Raw genomic sequence first — 19,896 nt, 5'->3', positions numbered from 1 at the left:
CCTCTTATTTAAGCATATTTTAGCTAGCTTTAGCTTTTGGCCATAGTATCTTATTTTAGCATGTTTCAGTCTTTTTTTTTCTTGTTTTAGCTTTTGGTTTTAGCCTCTTGTTTTCACCATTTAGCCTCTTATTTTAGCATATATTAGCTTAGAGTTTTCATCTTTTAACCTCTGGTTTTAGCTTTTGGCTATAGCGTCTTATTATAGTATGTTTTAGCCTCTTGTTTTAGCCTTTTGTTTTTCATGTTTTAGCCTCTTGTTTTTACCATTAAGCCTATTATTTTAGCATATTTTAGCCTTTTGGCTATAGCGTCTTATTTTAGTATGTTTTAGCTTTTTTTTTGCCTAGCCAGATATATTATTGACTTCAATCATAAAATCCCCTTTTCAACAAATATGAGAATATAAATCCAGAGAAATAAGAGCAGAAATAATCCCAGTGTCATACGTGTGTGTGTGTGTGTGTGTGTGAGGTTAATGCTCCACAGTAACTGTGATTCTCACACACACACACACACACACACACACACACACACACACACACACACACACACACACACACACACACACACAGTGTAAACAAACATCTCATCTCTTCCTCATGGTCGTCAGTGTGTGACGTCTGTAGCTACAGTCAGTTCAGGTCACAGTCAGAGTTCCCGCTGTGACTTCACCCTCTAACCCCACAGCTGAGACTGTGTCATGTGACACGTACGTACATGTGTGTGTGTGTGTGTGTGTGTGTGTGTGTGTGACCTTTGACCTTATAGATCCACTGAACAGCACAGGATCCTGGAGGATGATGGAGAGTCGAGACCTGAGCGTCTGCAGAGGGAGTTTACAGATGTCGATGCCGTCGATGACGATCTTTCCTGAAGAAAAAAAACACACAAAAGCACACACTGTTACACCTACAGCAGCTGACAACACACACACACACACACACACACACACACACACACACACAAGGAGCGACTGACGTTTGCTGCTTTTAGTAAAGAAAATATTAGAAAACATCAGATTTATAATATTTTGATTGATTAGAACGTGCATGCATTTTAAAATTTAAACAAGATCTTATATTTTCCAGATTTTCAGCTAGCTTCTTCATTTAGCCTCTTGTTTATCATAATTTAGCCTCTTAAATTAGCATGTTTTAGCCTCTTACTTTAGCTTTTGGTTTTAGCTTCTTATTTTAGTATGTTTTAGCCTGTTTTTTACACCAACTTCTAGTTTTAGCTTTTGGCTACACCGGCTTATTTAAGCATGTTTTAGCCTCTTGATTTGGCTTTTGGTTTCAGCCTCTTGTTTTCACCATTTAGCCTCTTATTTTAGCCTATTTTAGCATCCAGTTTTCGTCTTTTGACCTCGAGTAATAGCTTTTGGTTTCAGCCTCTTGTTTTCACCATTCAGCCTCTTATTTTAGCATATTTTAGCATCCAGTTTTCATCTTTTAACCTCTAGTTTTAGCTTTTGGCTATAGCATCTTATTTTAGCACGTTTTAACCTCGTTTTAGCATGTTTTAGTCTTATGTTTTTCACGTTTTCTCCTCTTGTTTTAGCTTTTGGTTTTAGCCTCTTGTTTCCGTCATTTAGCCTCCAGTTTTAGCCTAGTTTTCTTATTTTTGCCCTATTTTTCAGCCTCTCTGGACGACAAAACACTCCAGACAGACGTCATTATCGCTGCTTATTGGAAAATTACTTTTTGAACTGAAGTTTTTTTTCTCACTATTTATCTAATCGATCGACTACGAAGACTCACAATAGTGCACTGGTGCGATGAGCGCTGTTAGCGTCACCTGCGTTTAAAGGTTTCATTTTCTGGTAAAAACTAAATCAATTCAATTTGCCTGTTGTAAAATAATTTCTGTGACTTTTTCTCGTGTATAAACGATGATGAATAAATATTTTCTGCAGACGCTGCTCTGCTCTTGTCTTGTGTCTTTATAAGGAAGTGCTGCTCAACACAAATGTCTTAATTTACAGTAAAACCAAACGTCTGCCCAGCTGTGTGTGTGTGTGTGTGTGTGTGTGTGTGTGTGTGTGTGTGTGTGTGTGTGTGTGAGATAATGGAAAAAGTGACTGTGAATAATGGTCCTCAGAGACGTCTTCTTCATCGCAGACGAGGACAAACAAAGCGATAGGATTACAGAGGGTTTTGAAGAGTGCGGTAAATAGAGAGGACAGTTTAAAGACGTGGTGTCAAAACATCGACCACAGAAGGAGAAAGTGAGGACGCACTTTACTGATCTGATATCAGCGTCTGCTCCAGGAGAACAAAGAGCTTCAGGCTCTCAGATCACAGAGAGCAGCACCAGTGTTTAAAGACACGTCAAACACAAAGACCAGCGTTAAACAAACATTTAGTCCGACATAAACACACTCTTGTGTCGCACGATGACGACTTCACCTCTGATGCAGCTGCAGCTCTGAAAGCACACACGCACGCACACGCACACACGCACACACACACACACACACACACACACACACACACACACACACACACACACACACACAGACACACACACACAGAGAAACGTTTGGACTTCTCATTTATAACCTGAGATCTTTGTATTCAGAGGGATTTCAATCAACAATCTACAGGAGCTCATCTCATAATCCAGTTTCATTCATCTCATATTCAACACCTTAGTCAGACTAAAACGGAGCATAGTCGGACTAACGTGTCCATCTCACGTCCATCTAACGTCCATCTAACGTCCATCTAACGTCCTTCAAACGTCCATCTAACATCCATCTAACATCCATCTAACGTCCATCTAACGTCCATCCAACATCCATCAAACGTCCATCTAACGTCCATCTAACGTCCATCTCACGTCCATCTAACGTCCATCTAACGTCCATCTAACGTCCATCTAACGTCCATCTCACGTCCATCTAACGTCCATCTAACGTCCATCAAACGTCCATCTAACGTCCATCTAACGTCCATCTAACGTAGTTCAAACGTCCATCTAACGTCCATCTAACGTCCATCTAACGTCCATCTAACTGTCCATCTAACGTCCATCTAACGTCCTTCAAACATCCATCTAACGTCCATCTAACGTCCATCTAACGTCCATCTAACGTCCATCTCACGTCCATCTCACGTCCATCTAACGTCCATCTAACGTCCATCAAACGTCCATCTAACGTCCATCTAACTGTCCATCTAACGTCCTTCAAACGTCCTTCAAACGTCCATCTAACGTCCATCTAACGTCCTTCAAACGTCCATCTAACGTCCATCTAACGTCCTTCAAACGTCCATCTAACGTCCTTCACACTGTCCATCTAACGTCCTTCAAACGTCCATCTAACGTCCTACAAACGTCTATCCAACGTCCTTCAAACGTCCATCAAACATCCATCTAACGTCCATTTCACTGTCCATCTAATGTCCTTCTAACGTCCATCTAACTGTCCATCAAACATCCATCTAACGTCCATTTCACTGTCCATCTAATGTCCTTCTAACGTCCATCTAACTGTCCATCAAACATCCATCTAACGTCCATTTCACTGTCCATCTAATGTCCTTCTAACGTCCATCTAACGTCCATCTAACGTCCATCTCACTGTCCATCTAACGTCCATCTAACGTCCATCACAGCGTCCATCCCACCGAGGCTTCTCTTCTGCTCTATCGCCACCAAGTGTCCGTCAGCAGAATGACGTGACCCCAGCAGCGAGGAAGAGCGTACTGTACTTTAATAATGTGAGTGAAAAGTCCTTCAGTGTTTGAAGGTGATGACGAATGATGACTTTAAGCCTGGTGTTATGATCTCTGAAAGCCTTTAAGCACATGTGAACAAACAAAGACTTCATCGTCTTCATGCCAAACATGGACCAGAGGAAGAAGGGATGAAAAAGAGTCTTATTTAATGTGAGACTCACCCTCGAAAATGTCCACCATGTTGAAAAAGGCCAGCGACAGCGAGGACTTCCCGCTGCCCGTGCGGCCGCAGATTCCCACCTGACAGGAAGAAGAAGAAGAAGAAGAAGAGCCGTGATGTCAGAGTCATGTGACACGGCGGTGACACATGACACACGAGTGTGTGAGGACAGAGCGGCAGCTACGTGCTACGCTCGTGCTCGGCTAGGTGTCACTTCACATCTGAGGTGGAAACCCTTCAAAGTAAAAGTCCTCACGTAAAGAAAAATGTCACTAACGGATCTACATAAACTCCCCCACAGGACATATTTCAATAAACATTAAAAAGGTCATTAAAGGTCACCGTGACCTTGACCTTTGACCCATCAAAATTGCATCGAATCATCCTCGAGTTCATATGAACATTAATCTAAATATGAATTTAGAATTCTTTCTTCATGGTGTTTGTGAAACAGATAAAAAGTATTTGACTACAGTACGATAGCTAGCTTAAAAGCTGGAGTTAGCGAGACATTTTATTGTTAGTGATCAATGATTCCATAATAACATTCGAACATCATAATAAGTAAATCAGATTGTTCAAACGTCTACTTTTAGTTTGTTTAATGATCTCGTTTTAGCCTCTTGCTTTATTTTCTTGGTTTAGCGTCTTATTTTAGCTTCATGACTTAGCTTCATGTATCCACTTCGACTTTGGTTTTAGCTTCTTGTTTTAGTTTTCTATTTTAACTTCTTCTTAGCTTTGCCTCTTATGTTAGCTTCTGTCATTTAGCTTTTTGTGTACACTTCACTTTTCTAGTTTGTTTTAGCCTAAATTTAAGCTAGTTTCACCCTGTTATTAGCTCCTTAGTAATTTTTTTGTTCTAACTTGTTTTAGACGAAATTTAAGCTAGTTTTACCCTGATTTTAGCTCCTTATTTAGGTTTTTGTTTTAACTTGTTTTAGCCTTTAATTTAAGCTAGTTTCACCCTGTTTTTAGCTCCTTATTAAGCTTTTTGTTTTAACTTGTTTTAGCCTAAATGTAAGCTAGTTTTACCCTGTTTTTAGCTCCTTATGAAGATTTTTGTTTTAGCTTTAGCTTTTTTGTTTAAGTATGTGTTTTAGCCTTTAATTTAAGCTAGTTTCACCCTGTTTTCAGCTCCTTATTAAGCATTTTGTTTTAACTTGTTTTAACCTAAATTTAAGCTAGTTTCACCCTGGTTTTAGCATCTTGTTTCAAGCATCCCACTCTTGTTCCATCACATCTATTGGTACATCTGTTTTTTCTTTTGCTACCATCGACTTTTCGAAAGAAAACAACCAAACCGTGAAAACCCTCGTGAAGAAGTCACTTTCCTCTCGGTCAATGGCCTCACATTTGTCGCGTCAGTGTGATTCGAGGACTTCGCAGCATGGCGTTAATTACCTTCTGGCCCGGTTTGATGGAGGCGTTGACGTGTTTGAGCACCGGCTTTAGCATGGGGTCGTAGCGTACGCACAGGTCCTGGATCTTTATCTCGCCGTTCTTTGGCCAATTCTCGGGCACCTGAGAGGCGTCTGCAGAGAGAGCGAGAGGAAGAACAGCAATCTTTGATTTTAATTCTCACTTTCCAATAAAGGAACTACAAAAAAAAACAATAAACAGTGACTGAATGTGAAGTTTGAAATGTTTTCATCATGTTCAGAGAGACCTTTGAACAACAAATATATAAATATAAATTTGATCCTCTAGTGAACAACTGTGTCAAATAATTTAAACTTCCATGCTAACGGCTAACAAACTTCATGTTCACAAGGTAACTGTGAAGTCCAAGTCAACACCTTTGACTCCTCAAGTCAAATCATCAAATCCTGAAGCACATTTGAATTAATCCTTGAGTTCCTGTTGAAATAGAATCACATTTCAAACATTGTGTGAGGTGAAAGTGATCTTGACCTTTGACCATCAGATTCTAACAGTAATCCCTGGAAGAGTTCCCTGAGATGTTGCCTTCAAAAGATTGTGAGGACATGGTAGAGGCCTTGAAACCTTGAAATTCAATGATTTCATCCTTGAATCCAAGGGAACATTTGTACCAGGTCTGAAGACGTTTCCCTTACAGAAGCCTATAAACGTTAGAATGATTGTTTCCGCCGTCTGAGACCAGAGCAACAGAAAACAGAGCAGTGACTTGTCTATGTTAGCGTCCAGGCTGCTGTAAACAGAGGCTTATGGAGCATATGGACCAAGTCATAACACTGCAGATAAAGGAGGCTCAGAGGTTCATAGGACGACCGTGATGTGGTCTGTTTTCTCAACGCAGTCTGCAAACGTCTTCCATCGGTGCTGCAGGACTCGGATGGGCTTGGTGTAGAAGCTCTCACAGTCAAACAGCAGCAGATACGTCCACGTCCACGTCTCTGGCTCAAAGTGGTGAACCCAACACTCTTGTCCAGAATGTTCTCCACTCCTTCATGGCAGACGCCGACAGCCTTGTAAAAAGTATTTGGCTACAGTATCATAACTAGCTTAAAAGATGGAGTTATCGAGACATTTTATTGTTAGTGATCGATGATTCCATAATAACATTTGAACGTCATAATAAGTAAATCAGATTGTTCAAACGTCCACTTTTATTTGTTTAATAATCTCGTTTCAGCCTCTTGCTTTATTTTCTTGGTTTAGCGTCTTATTTTAGCTTCATGACTTAGCTTCATGTATCCTCTTAGACTCTGGTTTTAGCTTCTTGTTTTAGTTTTCTATTTTAACTTCTTCTTAGCTTTGCCTCTTATGTTAGCTTCTTTTATTTAGCTTTTGTGTACACTTTTGTTGTAGCTTGTTTTAGCCTAAATTTAAGCTAGTTTTACCCGGTTTTTAGCTCATTATTAAGCTTTTTGTTTTAGCTTTAGCTTTTTTTGTTTAAGCATTTGTTTTTAATTTAACCTAGTTTCACCCTGTTATTTGCTCCTCATTAAGTTTTTTGTTCTTACCTGTTTTTAGACGAAATTTAAGCTAGTTTTACCCTGATTTTAGCTCCTTATTTAGGTTTTTGTTTTTGCTTTAGCTTTTTTGTTTAAGCATGTGTTTTAGCCTTTAATTCAAGCTAGTTTCACCCTGTTTTTAGCTCCTTATTAAGCTTTTTGTTTTAACTTCTTTTAGCCTAAATTTAAGCTAGTTTTACCCTGTTTTTAGCTCCTTATGAAGCTTTTTGTTTTAGCTTTAGCTTTTTTGTTTAAGCATTTGTTTTTAATTTAACCTAGTTTCACCCTGTTATTAGCTCCTTAGTAAGTTTTTTGTTCTAATCCGTTTTAGACGAAAAATTTAAGCTAGTTTTACCCTGATTTTAGCTCCTTATTTAGGTTTTTGTTTTTGCTTTAGCTTTTTTCTTGTCTACGTGATGAACAGTCAAACATCAGTCATCCGTCACCGTGTGGTGAAAAACCATCCATGTTTTCTTGGGCAGTGGCTGTGGCAGGACTTCCAGACCTTGGATGGTCTTCAAGGCTCACTCCAACCCCTCTTGATAAAGCTGCAGCATCATCTCATATCAGATGGGGTTTTTATCACGACGGAAACAAAGCAGTCGGTATCATGAGAGGCTGGATTTAATGGAGACCAAGATCTTAGTTCGTCGATGAACTCTTCAGCTTTGGTCGGTACCAAAGTCTCCGTACAGAATCACTGCATCTCGGTCATCTTCTGATTCTCATTCCTTTGTTTACGATTTACAGGATTCACTGACTTTTACTCCGTCACAAAAACAGATGTCGAATTTCATTGGAATATTCCAGTCAGACGCTTCCACACAGCGCTGGAGCCAGGTTTGAAATGTGACAAATGTGGATAAATAAGTGCTGTGTGTGTGTGTGTGTGTGTGTGTGTTGTCGTCACCTATCGATCCCTCGTAATTCTCCGACTCTGTGCTGAGGAAACTGTTGACCTTCTTCACGGCCGACATCTGGACCTCCAGGTCGGCCAAGTTCCTCACAACCCAGTTCAGGTAGTTGGTGACCTACACACACACACACACACACACACACACACACACACACACACACACCCCTGAGTCATGAAGATTCTCTGACAGAAATAAACATGTTAGTTCAGGGTCCAATAAACAGTTTAAACACAACACGATGGTTTCTTCCTGTTCTTTTTAAAATTGACCTGAAACGAGTCTGATAAACACAGTGGCAAAACTACGCTATATGCTAAGTGTTCAGCTAACAAGGTACAACACAACTTTATTGACAACGCTTCATATAAAAAAGGTAAAATTTGGGGAGGTTACGGCAAAAAAGTGAGAACATCCACTTAAAATTTCGCTCAATTTACTGTAAAGACATGAAGCTAGCTGGTTAGCATAATAACCTTAGCAGATAGAAATCAATGCAAAATTAGCAAGCAATGGCATCACTTGCTCACATCAGCTGTTCTTAAGTTCAAGAACAAAGATTGATGCTAACCTGCAAAAATTTCCTCTAAATGCTAATCCTGGCAGATTGCTATGTAGCATTAGCAACAACTGCATGTAGCCTTTTAAACTCCATAGATGAATTTGTGTTTCTTCTTTCAAGAAAGTTAACAAACAAACCGATCCACCGATGAACCGACTTATTTTAGTTAGCGCAGAACTGCGATTAAACGTTAGCATAACAAACTCACGGTGAGGGCGTACGTGAGTCCGAGGCCCACCAGGCCACTGTAGTGCAGATCAGAATGTAAACTCCATATGGAGGCTCCGGCTGCCGCCAGCACGATCACCGCTCCGAGGTAATCCTGCACAGACGAGACGGCCGATGAATAAAAACGTTAAAATAAATGACAACATCACAGCTCACGATCGAACAGAGTTTTCTCACCGTTCTGACCTCCAGCCACCGGTTGGCAGCAGAGAGGAACAGGTAGGCCGTGTTGTTGGTGTCCGTCAGCTCCAGCATGCGCTGCTTAAAACGAGCCTCGTGTCTGGAAAAATCAACATTTGTCTGTGTTCGTCGCGTTTCTGTCATTTTTCAGCTTCTTAAATGTGAATATTTTCACGTTTCTGTCATTTTTCAGCTTCTTAAATGTGAATATTTTCACGTTTCTGTCATTTTTCAGCTTCTTAAATGTGAATATTTTCACGTTTCTGTCATTTTTCAGCTTCTTAAATGTGAATATTTTCACGTTTCTGTCATTTTTCAGCTTCTTAAATGTGAATATTTTCACGTTTCTGTCATTTTTCAGCTTCTTAAATGTGAATATTTTCACGTTTCTGTCATTTTTCAGCTTCTTAAATGTGAGAGAGCTTTATTTTGAAAATTCACGGAAGATATTTAAAAACAATTTGCTTTAACTGAGTTGAGTGGTGAACCAGAGTGGGTTTGGAGGGAATCCAGAGGACAATGATAATGGGAACAGACTAGAGGTCGCCAAGAGTGTGTGTGTGCGTGTGGGGGTGTGTGTGTGTGTGTGTGTGTGTGTGTGTAAGTCCTCAGGGAGGAGGACGAGGAGGAAGAGTGAAAAAAAAGCGTGAGAGCTGTTTAATGTTGGATTATACCAACGATGGGAAACAGGGTGAAGACAGAAATACAAGAGGATCCTGGAAGCAGAGACAGATGATCTGACGATTCTGTCGTGACAAAAACCACGATTTAAGACTGCGTTACAATATAACTGTTTATCTACGAATAAGCATTGGTTCTGTTGGTTCTGGTTCCTCGTTGGTCGACCGTCTCCGAATGATTACACCTGATGTTGTGCGAGTATCAGGTTGTTCACTCCAGAGTCATCAGAACCAGGATTGACACGAACGTGACTGATAACACAACCTCGAGTATCTACCGATAACGATATACATGGACAGGATTTTTGGATTGTATCAGACAAGATTAATAAGAAGTACCTGTATCAGTATCGTTAAAAGTTTCTGTATCAGTATCGTTAAGAAGTTCATGTATCAGTATCGTTAAGAAGTTTCTGTATCAGTATCGTTAAGAAGTTCATGTATCAGTATCGTTAAGAAGTTCATGTATCAGTATCGTTAAGAAGTTCATGTATCAGTATCGTTAAGAAGTTCATGTATCAGTATCGTTAAGAAGTTCATGTATCAGTATCGTTAAGAAGTTCATGTATCAGTATCGTTAAGAAGTTCCTGTATCAGTATCGTTAAGAAGTTCATGTATCAGTATCGTTAAGAAGTTCATGTATCAGTATCGTTAAGAAGTTCATGTATCAGTATCGTTAAGAAGTTCCTGTATCAGTATCGTTAAGAAGTTCATGTATCAGTATCGTTAAGAAGTTCATGTATCAGTATCGTTAAGAAGTTCATGTATCAGTATCGTTAAGAAGTTCATGTATCAGTATCGTTAAGAAGTTCATGTATCAGTATCGTTAAGAAGTTCCTGTATCAGTATCGTTAAGAAGTTCATGTATCAGTATCGTTAAGAAGTTCATGTATCAGTATCGTTAAGAAGTTCATGTATCAGTATCGTTAAGAAGTTCATGTATCAGTATCGTTAAGAAGTTCATGTATCAGTATCGTTAAGAAGTTCATGTATCAGTATCGTTAAGAAGTTCATGTATCAGTATCGTTAAGAAGTTCATGTATCAGTATCGTTAAGAAGTTCCTGTATCAGTATCGTTAAGAAGTTCATGTATCAGTATCGTTAAGAAGTTCATGTATCAGTATCGTTAAGAAGTTCATGTATCAGTATCGTTAAGAAGTTCCTGTATCAGTATCGTTAAGAAGTTCATGTATCAGTATCGTTAAGAAGTTCATGTATCAGTATCGTTAAGAAGTTCCTGTATCAGTATCGTTAAGAAGTTCATGTATCAGTATCGTTAAGAAGTTCATGTATCAGTATCGTTAAGAAGTTCATGTATCAGTATCGTTAAGAAGTTCATGTATCAGTATCGTTAAGAAGTTCATGTATCAGTATCGTTAAGAAGTTCATGTATCAGTATCGTTAAGAAGTTCCTGTATCAGTATCGTTAAGAAGTTCATGTATCAGTATCGTTAAGAAGTTCATGTATCAGTATCGTTAAGAAGTTCATGTATCAGTATCGTTAAGAAGTTCCTGTATCAGTATCGTTAAGAAGTTCATGTATCAGTATCGTTAAGAAGTTCATGTATCAGTATCGTTAAGAAGTTCATGTATCAGTATCGTTAAGAAGTTCATGTATCAGTATCATTAAGAAGTTCATGTATCAGTATCATTAAGAAGTTCCTGTATCAGTAGGAGTTTTTGAAAATATCAGTATTGTTAAAGGTTCCTGTATCAGTATCATTAAGAAGTCCCTGTATCAGTATCAATAAGGGTTTTTGTAAATATCGGTATCATTAAGAAGTTCCTGTATCGGTGAGAGTTTTTGAAAATATCAGTATCCTTAAAAGCTCCTATATCAGTATCGTTAAGAAGTTCCTGTATCAGTATTGTTAAGAAGTTCCTGTATCAGTATTGTTAAGAAGTTTCTGTATCAGTAAGAGTTTTTGGAAGTATCGGTATCATTAAGAAGTTCCTGTATCAGTAAGAGTTTTTGAAAATATCAGTATTGTTAAAAGTTCCTATATCAGTATCGTTAAGAAGTTTCTGTATCAACAAGATTTTTGAAAAAAAATCTGTATCGTTAAGAAGTTCCTGTATCAGTAAGAGTTTTTGGAAGTATTGGTATCATTAAGAAGTTCCTGTATCAGTATTGTTAACAAGTTCCTGTATCAGTATCGTTAACAAGTTTCTGTATCAGTATTGTTAAGAAGTTCCTGTATCAGATCATTAAGAAGTTTCTGTATCAGTATCGTTAAGAAGTTCCTGTATCAGTAAGAGTTTTTGGAAGTATCAGTATCATTAAGAAGTCCCTGTATCAGTATCGTTAACAAGTTCCTGTATCACTAAGAGGTTTTGGAAGTATCTGTACCGTTAAGAAGTCCCTGTATCAGTATCATTAAGAAGTTTCTGTATCAGTATTGTTAAGAAGTTCCTGTATCAGTATCGTTAAGAAGTCCCTGTATCAGTAAGAGTTTTTGGAAGTATCAGTATCATTAAGAAGTTTCTGTATCAGTATTGTTAAGAAGTTCCTGTATCAGTATCGTTAAGAAGTCCCTGTATCAGTAAGAGTTTTTGGAAGTATCAGTATCATTAAGAAGTTTCTGTATCAGTATTGTTAAGAAGTTCCTGTATCAGTATCGTTAAGAAGTCCCTGTATCAGTAAGAGTTTTTGGAAGTATCAGTATCATTAAGAAGTCCCTGTATCATTAACGATACTCTGTGTATGAGTTGCTGTCCTGCACACGTCTCTACCTGAACGCTCGTATGGTGGTGAGACCTTCTGCCGTCTCAGAGAAGTGACACAGCAGAGGAAGCTGAGTGGAGTCATCCAGGTCCTGAAGATCCCTGAGAGGAACCAGAAGATGGCAGTTCATCCACGCGTGTTTGCTTGTTAAAAGGCTAACGGCGGCGCTAACGCTAACGACGGCGCTAAGGCCCACTCACTTGGAGGCGACTCGGAAATACTTCTGTATGAAGTAGAAGGCGATGGTGAGCGGAACCAGAGCCACCAGAAACACCGGCGTGATGGAGGCGATGACGCCGATGGCCGACAGACACAACAGCGTGGACCTCGTCAATGACTCCAGGGTCGGAGGAATGTGCTGAAAAACACAAAACATCATTTACATGTATTTATTTGACAATTATTCACAAGGACAAGATAAAAGTGAAGTTTTTGAGTCTGGAATACATCTTTTTATCTTTTACCTGGTCAATGATGTTGGTATCAGCTGAGAATCTGTTGAGGATCTGACCCAGAGGAGTGATGTCGAAGAACCTGAGGAGAACAAAACCAGATATTTTAGATCATTACTCTCATCTTCTGTCAAATTTAACCATCATTAATTCGTCATAATAACATCTACAAATACACAATCAAATACAATCGAATACTCAACAATTATTATTTTGATAATCAATTAATCTAATGGTTTTGAAAGCATTAAATCAAGTTTTCTGATTTTTCAGCAATTTTCAGCTAAATGTGAATATTTTCACATTTCTGTCATTTTTCAGCTTCTTAAATGTGAATATTTTTCACGTTTCTGTCATTTTTCAGCTTCTTAAATGTGAAAATGTTCACGTTTCTGTCATTTTTGAGCTTCTTAAATGTGAATATTTTTCACGTTTCTGTCATTTTTCAGCTTCTTAAATGTGAATATTTTCACGTTTCTGTCATTTTTCAGCTTCTTAAATGTGAATATTTTCACGTTTCTGTCATTTTTCAGCTTCTTAAATGGGAATATTTTCACGTTTCTGTCATTTTTCAGCTTCTTAAATGTGAATATTTTCACGTTTCTGTCATTTTTGAGCTTCTTAAATGTGAATATTTTTCACGTTTCTGTCATTTTTCAGCTTCTTAAATGTGAATATTTTCACGTTTCTGTCATTTTTCAGCTTCTTAAATGTGAATATTTTCACATTTCTGTCATTTTTCAGCTTCTTAAATGTGAATATTTTCGTGTTTCTGTCATTTTTCAGCTTCTTAAATGTGAATATTTTTCAAGTTTCTGTCATTTTTCAGCTTCTTAAATGTGAATATTTTCGTGTTTCTGTCATTTTTCAGCTTCTTAAATGTGAATATTTTCACGTTCTGTCATTTTTCAGCGTCTTCACCTGATAGGAGCGTGGATGATCTTGTTGAGCAGGTTGTGGTGCAGGTTCGTTGCTGTAGAAAGACCCAGAAACTCCACAGTGAGGGAGGTGATGAGACACAGAGTGATTCCAGCTGCACACAGGCCGATGAACACAGGCAGGTAGTAGGACTCGTACTGTGGAATCAAACACACACAGAAACACAGATTATATTTCTGTAACAGAAGACCAGTTCAGATTCTCCTTCATAAAAACATGGTCACTTCCACTTCACCTCCACCATCACTGGACATTCAGCTCTGGTGGCGTTGGAAGAGCCGTTTCTACACGTCGTCCAAATGGCCAACCAGTAATCGATGGCAACGATGACAGAGTGTTTGAGGAGTTTACAGATCACCATGAGGAAGACCATGAAGAAACCACCAGAGGACAGGTAACACCAGCACACCTGAGGAGGAGGAGGAGGAGTTAGTGAAGATTACCCTGATCACCATGAGGAAGACCATGAAGAAACCACCAGGTAACACCAGCACACCTGAGGAGGAGGAGTTAAGCCCAATTTATACTCCTGCGTAAAGTGCTCTGCGTAGCTACGCAGAGTCCTCTGCGTCGACGCAGAACCTGTCGAAGAGCCTCTGCGTCGTCTCCGGGTGCACGGAATATTTTTTAAGTGTCCGTCACTCCGTCAAGGGACTACGGAGACGGCAAGAGCTGCGATTGGTCCTCAGGACAGGCCGAGCTAAGCTGCTCTGTGCCGGCTCTCAGTGCGCTCCGGGCGTCCTGACAGAGGCGGAGCTGATCCCCGCCGATAACGCCGCTGCCGAACTATAAATACGTCATATCTTAACACACACAGCACATGTTTAGACTCTAAATGGCCAATTTCTCGCCTCAAATTATCTTAAAACTGCGTTCCGTGACACAGAAAAGTGAGAAACGGCCACTTTTTCAACAACAACAGTCTTTCTCTCTCTTTCTTTCTCGGACGCCATTGCTCACTGTAGCCAGAAGCACAACAACCTTGCGCAGCGACCCCTACTGATCGGGCGGGAAATTGCAGCGAGTGTCCGTCACCACGACGCAGAAGTATAAATGCTCGAGGCGTCTCCGTGGTGACGCAGACGGATAACGCATACGCAGTCGGAGAAGTATAATGTGGCCTTTAGTCAAGACAGATGGATGATGGGTTGGTGGATGGATGAGAGGATGATGATTGGATGAGTGGGTGGACAAGGAGATGGGTGGATGGATGGATGAGTGGTTGATGGATAGGTGAGTAGATGGTTGGATGAGTGGATGGATGGATTGATGATGAGTCAATGGATGGATGGATGAGTGGATGAATGGAACGATAGATGGATGAGTAGATGGTGGATGAGTAGATGTTGGATGAGTAGATGGTTGGATGAGTAGATGTTGGATGAGTAGGTGGTTGGATGAGTATGTGGATGAATAGATGGTTGGATGAGTAGATGGTTGGATGAGTAGATGTTGGATGAGTAGGTGGTTGGATGAGTAGATGGTTGGATGAGTAGATGTTGGATGAGTAGATGGTTGGATGAGTAGATGTTGGATGAGTAGATGGTTGGATGAGTAGATAGATGGATGAGTAGATGGTTGGATGAATAGATAGGGGGATGAGTAGATGTTGGATGAGTAGATAGATGGATGAGTAGATGGTTGGATGAGTAGATAGATGGATGAGTAGATGGTTGGATGAGTAGATAGATGGATGAGTAGATGGTTGGATGCAAAGTATTTTAGAGTCAAAACTCTTATGAAACCAGATGTTTGCATAATTCTAACTTAGCTTTACAAAATAAAAGCAACACACTTGAAAATAGAACTGGGCTCAGTTTTGACTTTACCAAAATAAAAGCATAAAATCACGTGTAAAGATCATTTACCCTCCATGGAATTTTGGATCGTCTGTTTGTGGTCGTAGAGAAATTGTCGTCGTCTTCTTCCTCCTCTTCCTCCTCTGATGAAGTCAACAAAACACATTGATTCATTTTAATAAACACAGATTTCAGATTAAAACAAACCTTTCGTTTCAGTTCATTTAGCTTTTCCATCTGAAATAAAATCAAACAAAGACTAAAATGTCACCTTCGTCTTCATCGTCATTCTTGGCCTCTCTGGAGTAAAACGCTCTCCTCAGAGTTTTCCTCTCCAGCATCGTTTGACTCTCCTGCTGAATGTCCTACACAAACACAAGCAGACGGGATTTTAACGTCCACGCATTCAAGCTAACGTCGATAAATCGCAGCGCGGTTCACCTTCTCCAGCTCCTGGTCCTGTCTGTTCATCAGCGTTTTCCAGTGATCGTAAAGCTCGACATCGTGAGTCTGAATGTCCTTCAGGGTTCCCTCCCTCAGGATGGAGCCGTCCTTCATCGCTATGATCTGAGACAAAACAGTTGCGTTATTTCTCACTATGGAAGCAAAACACCGTGGGATTCCTCATTTAGAAGCTACATCTGAAGCAGTGAATAAGTTTTAAAAAGTCGACACAAGATCGAGCAGCGACAAGAAAATATAGCGTCTTGATTCCATTTTCTCTACGTACGCCGACGACGTGACGCTGTTTTCACAACAAAATGTAATGTTTGTGTTTCTGACCCAGTCTGCGTGGATGAGGTACTGCAGTTTGTGCGTGACCAGGACCACGGTCCGTTTATCGTCCTGCAGGAACTTGAGGATTCCTTCCTGCATCAGGTGATCGCTGAGGTGGATGTCCAACGCCGAGAACGGGTCGTCCTGAGAGGGCAAAAGACGACCGGGACAAACAGGACAGTTGTTTCAAGGGTTAAGCTTTTTATTTTAACAGTTAAAGGTGTGAAAATCTGTGAAATACAAGTCTCACGAATGAAATCTGGGCTTTTTAAGGCGGATATGTGTAATGTTTAGGCGAAAGGTAGAGGCAAGTAAACGCAACATTTTACTGCTTATAAGATCAGTCCCATAAAAGAGGAAATTTACAGTGTAAAGGTAATGGCAGTTAATAGGAATTTCAAAGGGCCAAAATGACTGCATTTTTGCTAAAATATGTCAGATTTAAGTCTTGTTGATGTTATAACGTTGTTTGGAGGCAGAAACCACCTCAAAATGATCAATTTGTCCCGTAAAAACATGAACACATCACCGAATGAACTCCCTCTTTTAATCAAACATAACACGAGTATGTGAAGTTAAGAAAAATCCCTGCATATATAAATGTCATTATGTGAACCGTCTATAAACATGTTCATTTTTAATTTTACAACAAGAAGGAGGAAGGAATTATGTTGGATTATGGTGTTTAAATCTCTTTGAACCGCACAACGAGCGAAAAATACCCGCGGGTCCAAGCACTAATCTGATAATCTGATTAGGGCTAAATGTTTACACCGACGTTATTCATTCACATTTATTCCTGAGCGATAAAATGCCTGAGGAGCGTCTGCCAAACGTGATAAATCACATTATTTCCATTACTCTGTGTGTGTGTGTGTGTGGGCTGTAACTATGGTGTTCGTCGTGTTGTGATAATTTAATAAAGTTTATTGTGAAAGACGGACGTCTTCCAGTCCTGAGATCATGTACGGAAAAAATAAAAAAAAAACAACATTCTCACGGTGAAATCTTGATAATTAAAAGAAAAACATTTCCTTTATCAGTGGAACTTCAGATATTATGACTCAGAAAGAGAAACACGTCACATGACAGGGAGATTCTTCTGAGCAACTTCCTGTCTGCAGCGTCGCCCTGAACATGGTGGTCTCAAAAAAAGTATCTCTGAATGACTTGAAACAAGGATCTGTTGAAAATATTTGCATATCTCTTAAGGAATAATTTTAATGAATTTTTGAAAATCATGAAATATCCATTTGCCCTGATGCACTTTGACAGTGAGCTGAGTTTCTTCAAAAAAAAAAAAGTATCTCGGAATGACTTGGAATTTACCATCATAATAGTCGGCATCACCCTGAACAAGGATCTGTTGAAAATATTGGCATATCTCTTAAGGAATATTTTTCACGAATTTTTGAAAATCATGAAATGATCCATTAGCCCTGATGCACTTTGACAGTGAGCTGAGTTTCTTCAAAAAAACAAAAAGTATCTCGGAAAGACTTGAAATTCACCATCATAATAGTCGGCATCACCCTGAACAAGGATCTGTTGAAAATATTTGCAAATCTCTTAAGGAATAATTTTAATGAATTTTTGAAAATCATGAAATATCCATTTGCCCTGATGCACTTTGACAGTGAGCTGAGTTTCTTCATAAAAACGAAAAGTATCTTGGAATGACTTGAAATTTACCATCATAATAGTCGGCATCGCCCTGAACAAGGATCTGTTGAAATATTCGCAAATCTCTTAAGGAATATTTTTCACGAATTTTTGAAAATCATGAAATGATCCATTAGCCCTGATGCACTTTGACAGTGAGCTGAGTTTCTTCATAAAAACAAAAAGTATCTCGGAATGACTTGAAATTCACCATCATAATAGTCAGCATCACCCTGAACAAGGATCAGTTGAAAATATTTGCAAATCTCTTAAGGAATAATTTTAATGAATTTTTGAAAATCAGGAAATGATCCATCTGCCCTGATGCACTTTGACAGTGAGCCGAGTTTCTTCAAAAAAAACATTCGGCACAATTGCGTTGTGTCTAATGAGGTTTGCGCAGTGTTTGTATTATCGCCTTTATGTTCCTTATCATGCAATACCATAACGCATTTGAGGAGGAGCTATGAAGTCATGGCGACTCACCAAGAAGACGATGTTTGTGTTCTGGTAAAGAGCTCTGGCCACACAGATCCTCTGCCTCTGACCACCGCTCAGGTTAATGCCCTGAACAACAAACATAATAAAGAATATGACAAAATGCTAACGCTAACGTGCTAACCAGTGCGTGTTTGTTTAAAGTGCTGACTCTCTCTCCGATCTCGGTCTGGTCTCTGAAGGGCAGCAGGTCGATGTCGGGCTGCAGAGAACACGCGTCAATCACAGCTTTGTACCTGAAACAAACACACAAACATGGTTTCTCTGCTGCACGCTCACTTCCTGTTCGACTGAAAGGACTTTGTTTACCTCTGTTTGTTGAACGCACTCCCGAAGGTGATGTTCTCCTCCACGGTGGCGTTGAGCAGCCACGACTTCTGAGTGGCGTACGCCACCGAGTATCTGTTCTTACTAAAGGCATCATGGGAAACGGAGACACACACACACACACACACACACACACACACGCACACACACAGTCAGAAGAAGAACGATGAGTCATGTTTTCATTAAGCTGACGAGCAGAAGAACTGATCTGTTCGCACTTTAATCATCTACTATATCTGACTCCACGTAGACAGTCGATTTTGGAATTTTATAAAGATTAAAAATATAAGTAGATTTTGGAAATTTAAGTAGATTTTGGAAATTTAAGTAGATTTTTGAACTTTAAGAAGATTTTGGAATTATAAGTAGATTTTGAAACTTTAAGTAGATTTTGGAATTATAAGTAGATTTTGGAAATTTAAGTAGATTTGAATATAAGTAGATTTTGGAACTTTAAGTAGATTTTGAATATAAGTTAAACAATTTCACCTCGGGGGTGAATAAAGTATTTATATTCTATTCTAACAAACACTGACTTAAGTGAAAACACCTTAAATAATTAAGTTCATTCAAACTTGCTTATTTTAGTTTGAAGAAACTACAGTAAATCCAACCATTTTATTTTTACAGTGCTGCACAAAATGTTAAAGTTTGTCAAACCTAATTTTCTTTTTGTGTGAATTATTTATCTATATTTATACTTATTTTATATTTTGTTCTTCAATTTATTTTCTATGTTTTTGGCTAAAATAAAAAGTTGCCACATAAACAGTTTGAGGTTATATCTATATAATGTGTTTTGTTTTTTAAGTTAATTCAAACTAAATTTAGTTTTAATTTCTGTTTGAACAAACTGCAGTAAATCCAACCATTTTATTTTTACAGTGTTGCACTCTGGGACAATATTTAATTCAGCAAAACAAAAATATTTTACTACTACACAGAGTAGAGAAAAACTACTATAATTCAAGATAAAGAATGTAATTAAATTATATCATAACATAACCTGTTTTTTTGGTCTGATTTCACCTTTGACCCTAAAATCTAACTTTTAGATCAGTTCTACTGTTCTCATCAGCTTTATGACGAAGAGGAGGAAGAGGACGGAGAGGATAACGGAAAAGAAGAAAACTCCACTGCAACATGGAAAATATTTGTCAGATATGGGGAATAAAAATGGCTCATGATTCGAGTTAATGATGAGCAGCAAATCACCGACATTAATGTTGAGTAACCACGGCAACAACAACAACAAATAACTCAAACACAAATAAAAACATCAAGAGGGAGGATGATGATGATGATGAT

The 19,896-nt window shown here is 39.0% G+C and overlaps 1 protein-coding gene across 4 annotated transcripts in view; it reads right to left on the bottom strand.

The window, feature by feature from the left end:
• The window catches only part of abcc9 (ATP-binding cassette, sub-family C (CFTR/MRP), member 9), a 44,909-nt gene that overhangs the window by 5,404 nt on the left and 19,609 nt on the right, over positions 1–19,896 (bottom strand). For all 4 annotated transcript variants that reach the window (XR_014593027.1, XR_014593028.1, XM_083902627.1 and 1 more), the window contains 18 exons: positions 18,571–18,672; positions 18,413–18,497; positions 18,250–18,330; positions 16,108–16,245; positions 15,766–15,891; positions 15,596–15,689; positions 15,394–15,467; positions 13,761–13,934; positions 13,508–13,662; positions 12,599–12,668; positions 12,335–12,492; positions 12,143–12,235; positions 8,726–8,828; positions 8,529–8,642; positions 7,755–7,875; positions 5,310–5,440; positions 3,907–3,985; positions 764–872 (listed from right to left, as the gene is read on the bottom strand). Coding sequence is in view for 2 of the 4 variants with exons in the window: in XM_083902627.1 (XP_083758753.1) it covers positions 764–872; positions 3,907–3,985; positions 5,310–5,440; positions 7,755–7,875; positions 8,529–8,642; positions 8,726–8,828; positions 12,143–12,235; positions 12,335–12,492; positions 12,599–12,668; positions 13,508–13,662; positions 13,761–13,934; positions 15,394–15,467; positions 15,596–15,689; positions 15,766–15,891; positions 16,108–16,245; positions 18,250–18,330; positions 18,413–18,497; positions 18,571–18,672 (2,007 nt within the window). In the remaining 2 variants the exon portion in view is untranslated. The remainder of the gene's footprint in view (positions 1–763; positions 873–3,906; positions 3,986–5,309; positions 5,441–7,754; positions 7,876–8,528; positions 8,643–8,725; positions 8,829–12,142; positions 12,236–12,334; positions 12,493–12,598; positions 12,669–13,507; positions 13,663–13,760; positions 13,935–15,393; positions 15,468–15,595; positions 15,690–15,765; positions 15,892–16,107; positions 16,246–18,249; positions 18,331–18,412; positions 18,498–18,570; positions 18,673–19,896) is intronic.

The sequence above is a fragment of the Microchirus variegatus genome, assembly GCF_963457635.1.
Source record: "Microchirus variegatus genome assembly, chromosome: 16".
Taxonomy (NCBI): domain Eukaryota; kingdom Metazoa; phylum Chordata; class Actinopteri; order Pleuronectiformes; family Soleidae; genus Microchirus; species Microchirus variegatus.
The sequence above is the reverse complement of the archived record's forward strand: the minus strand, read 5'-3'. Positions and strand labels throughout refer to the sequence as shown.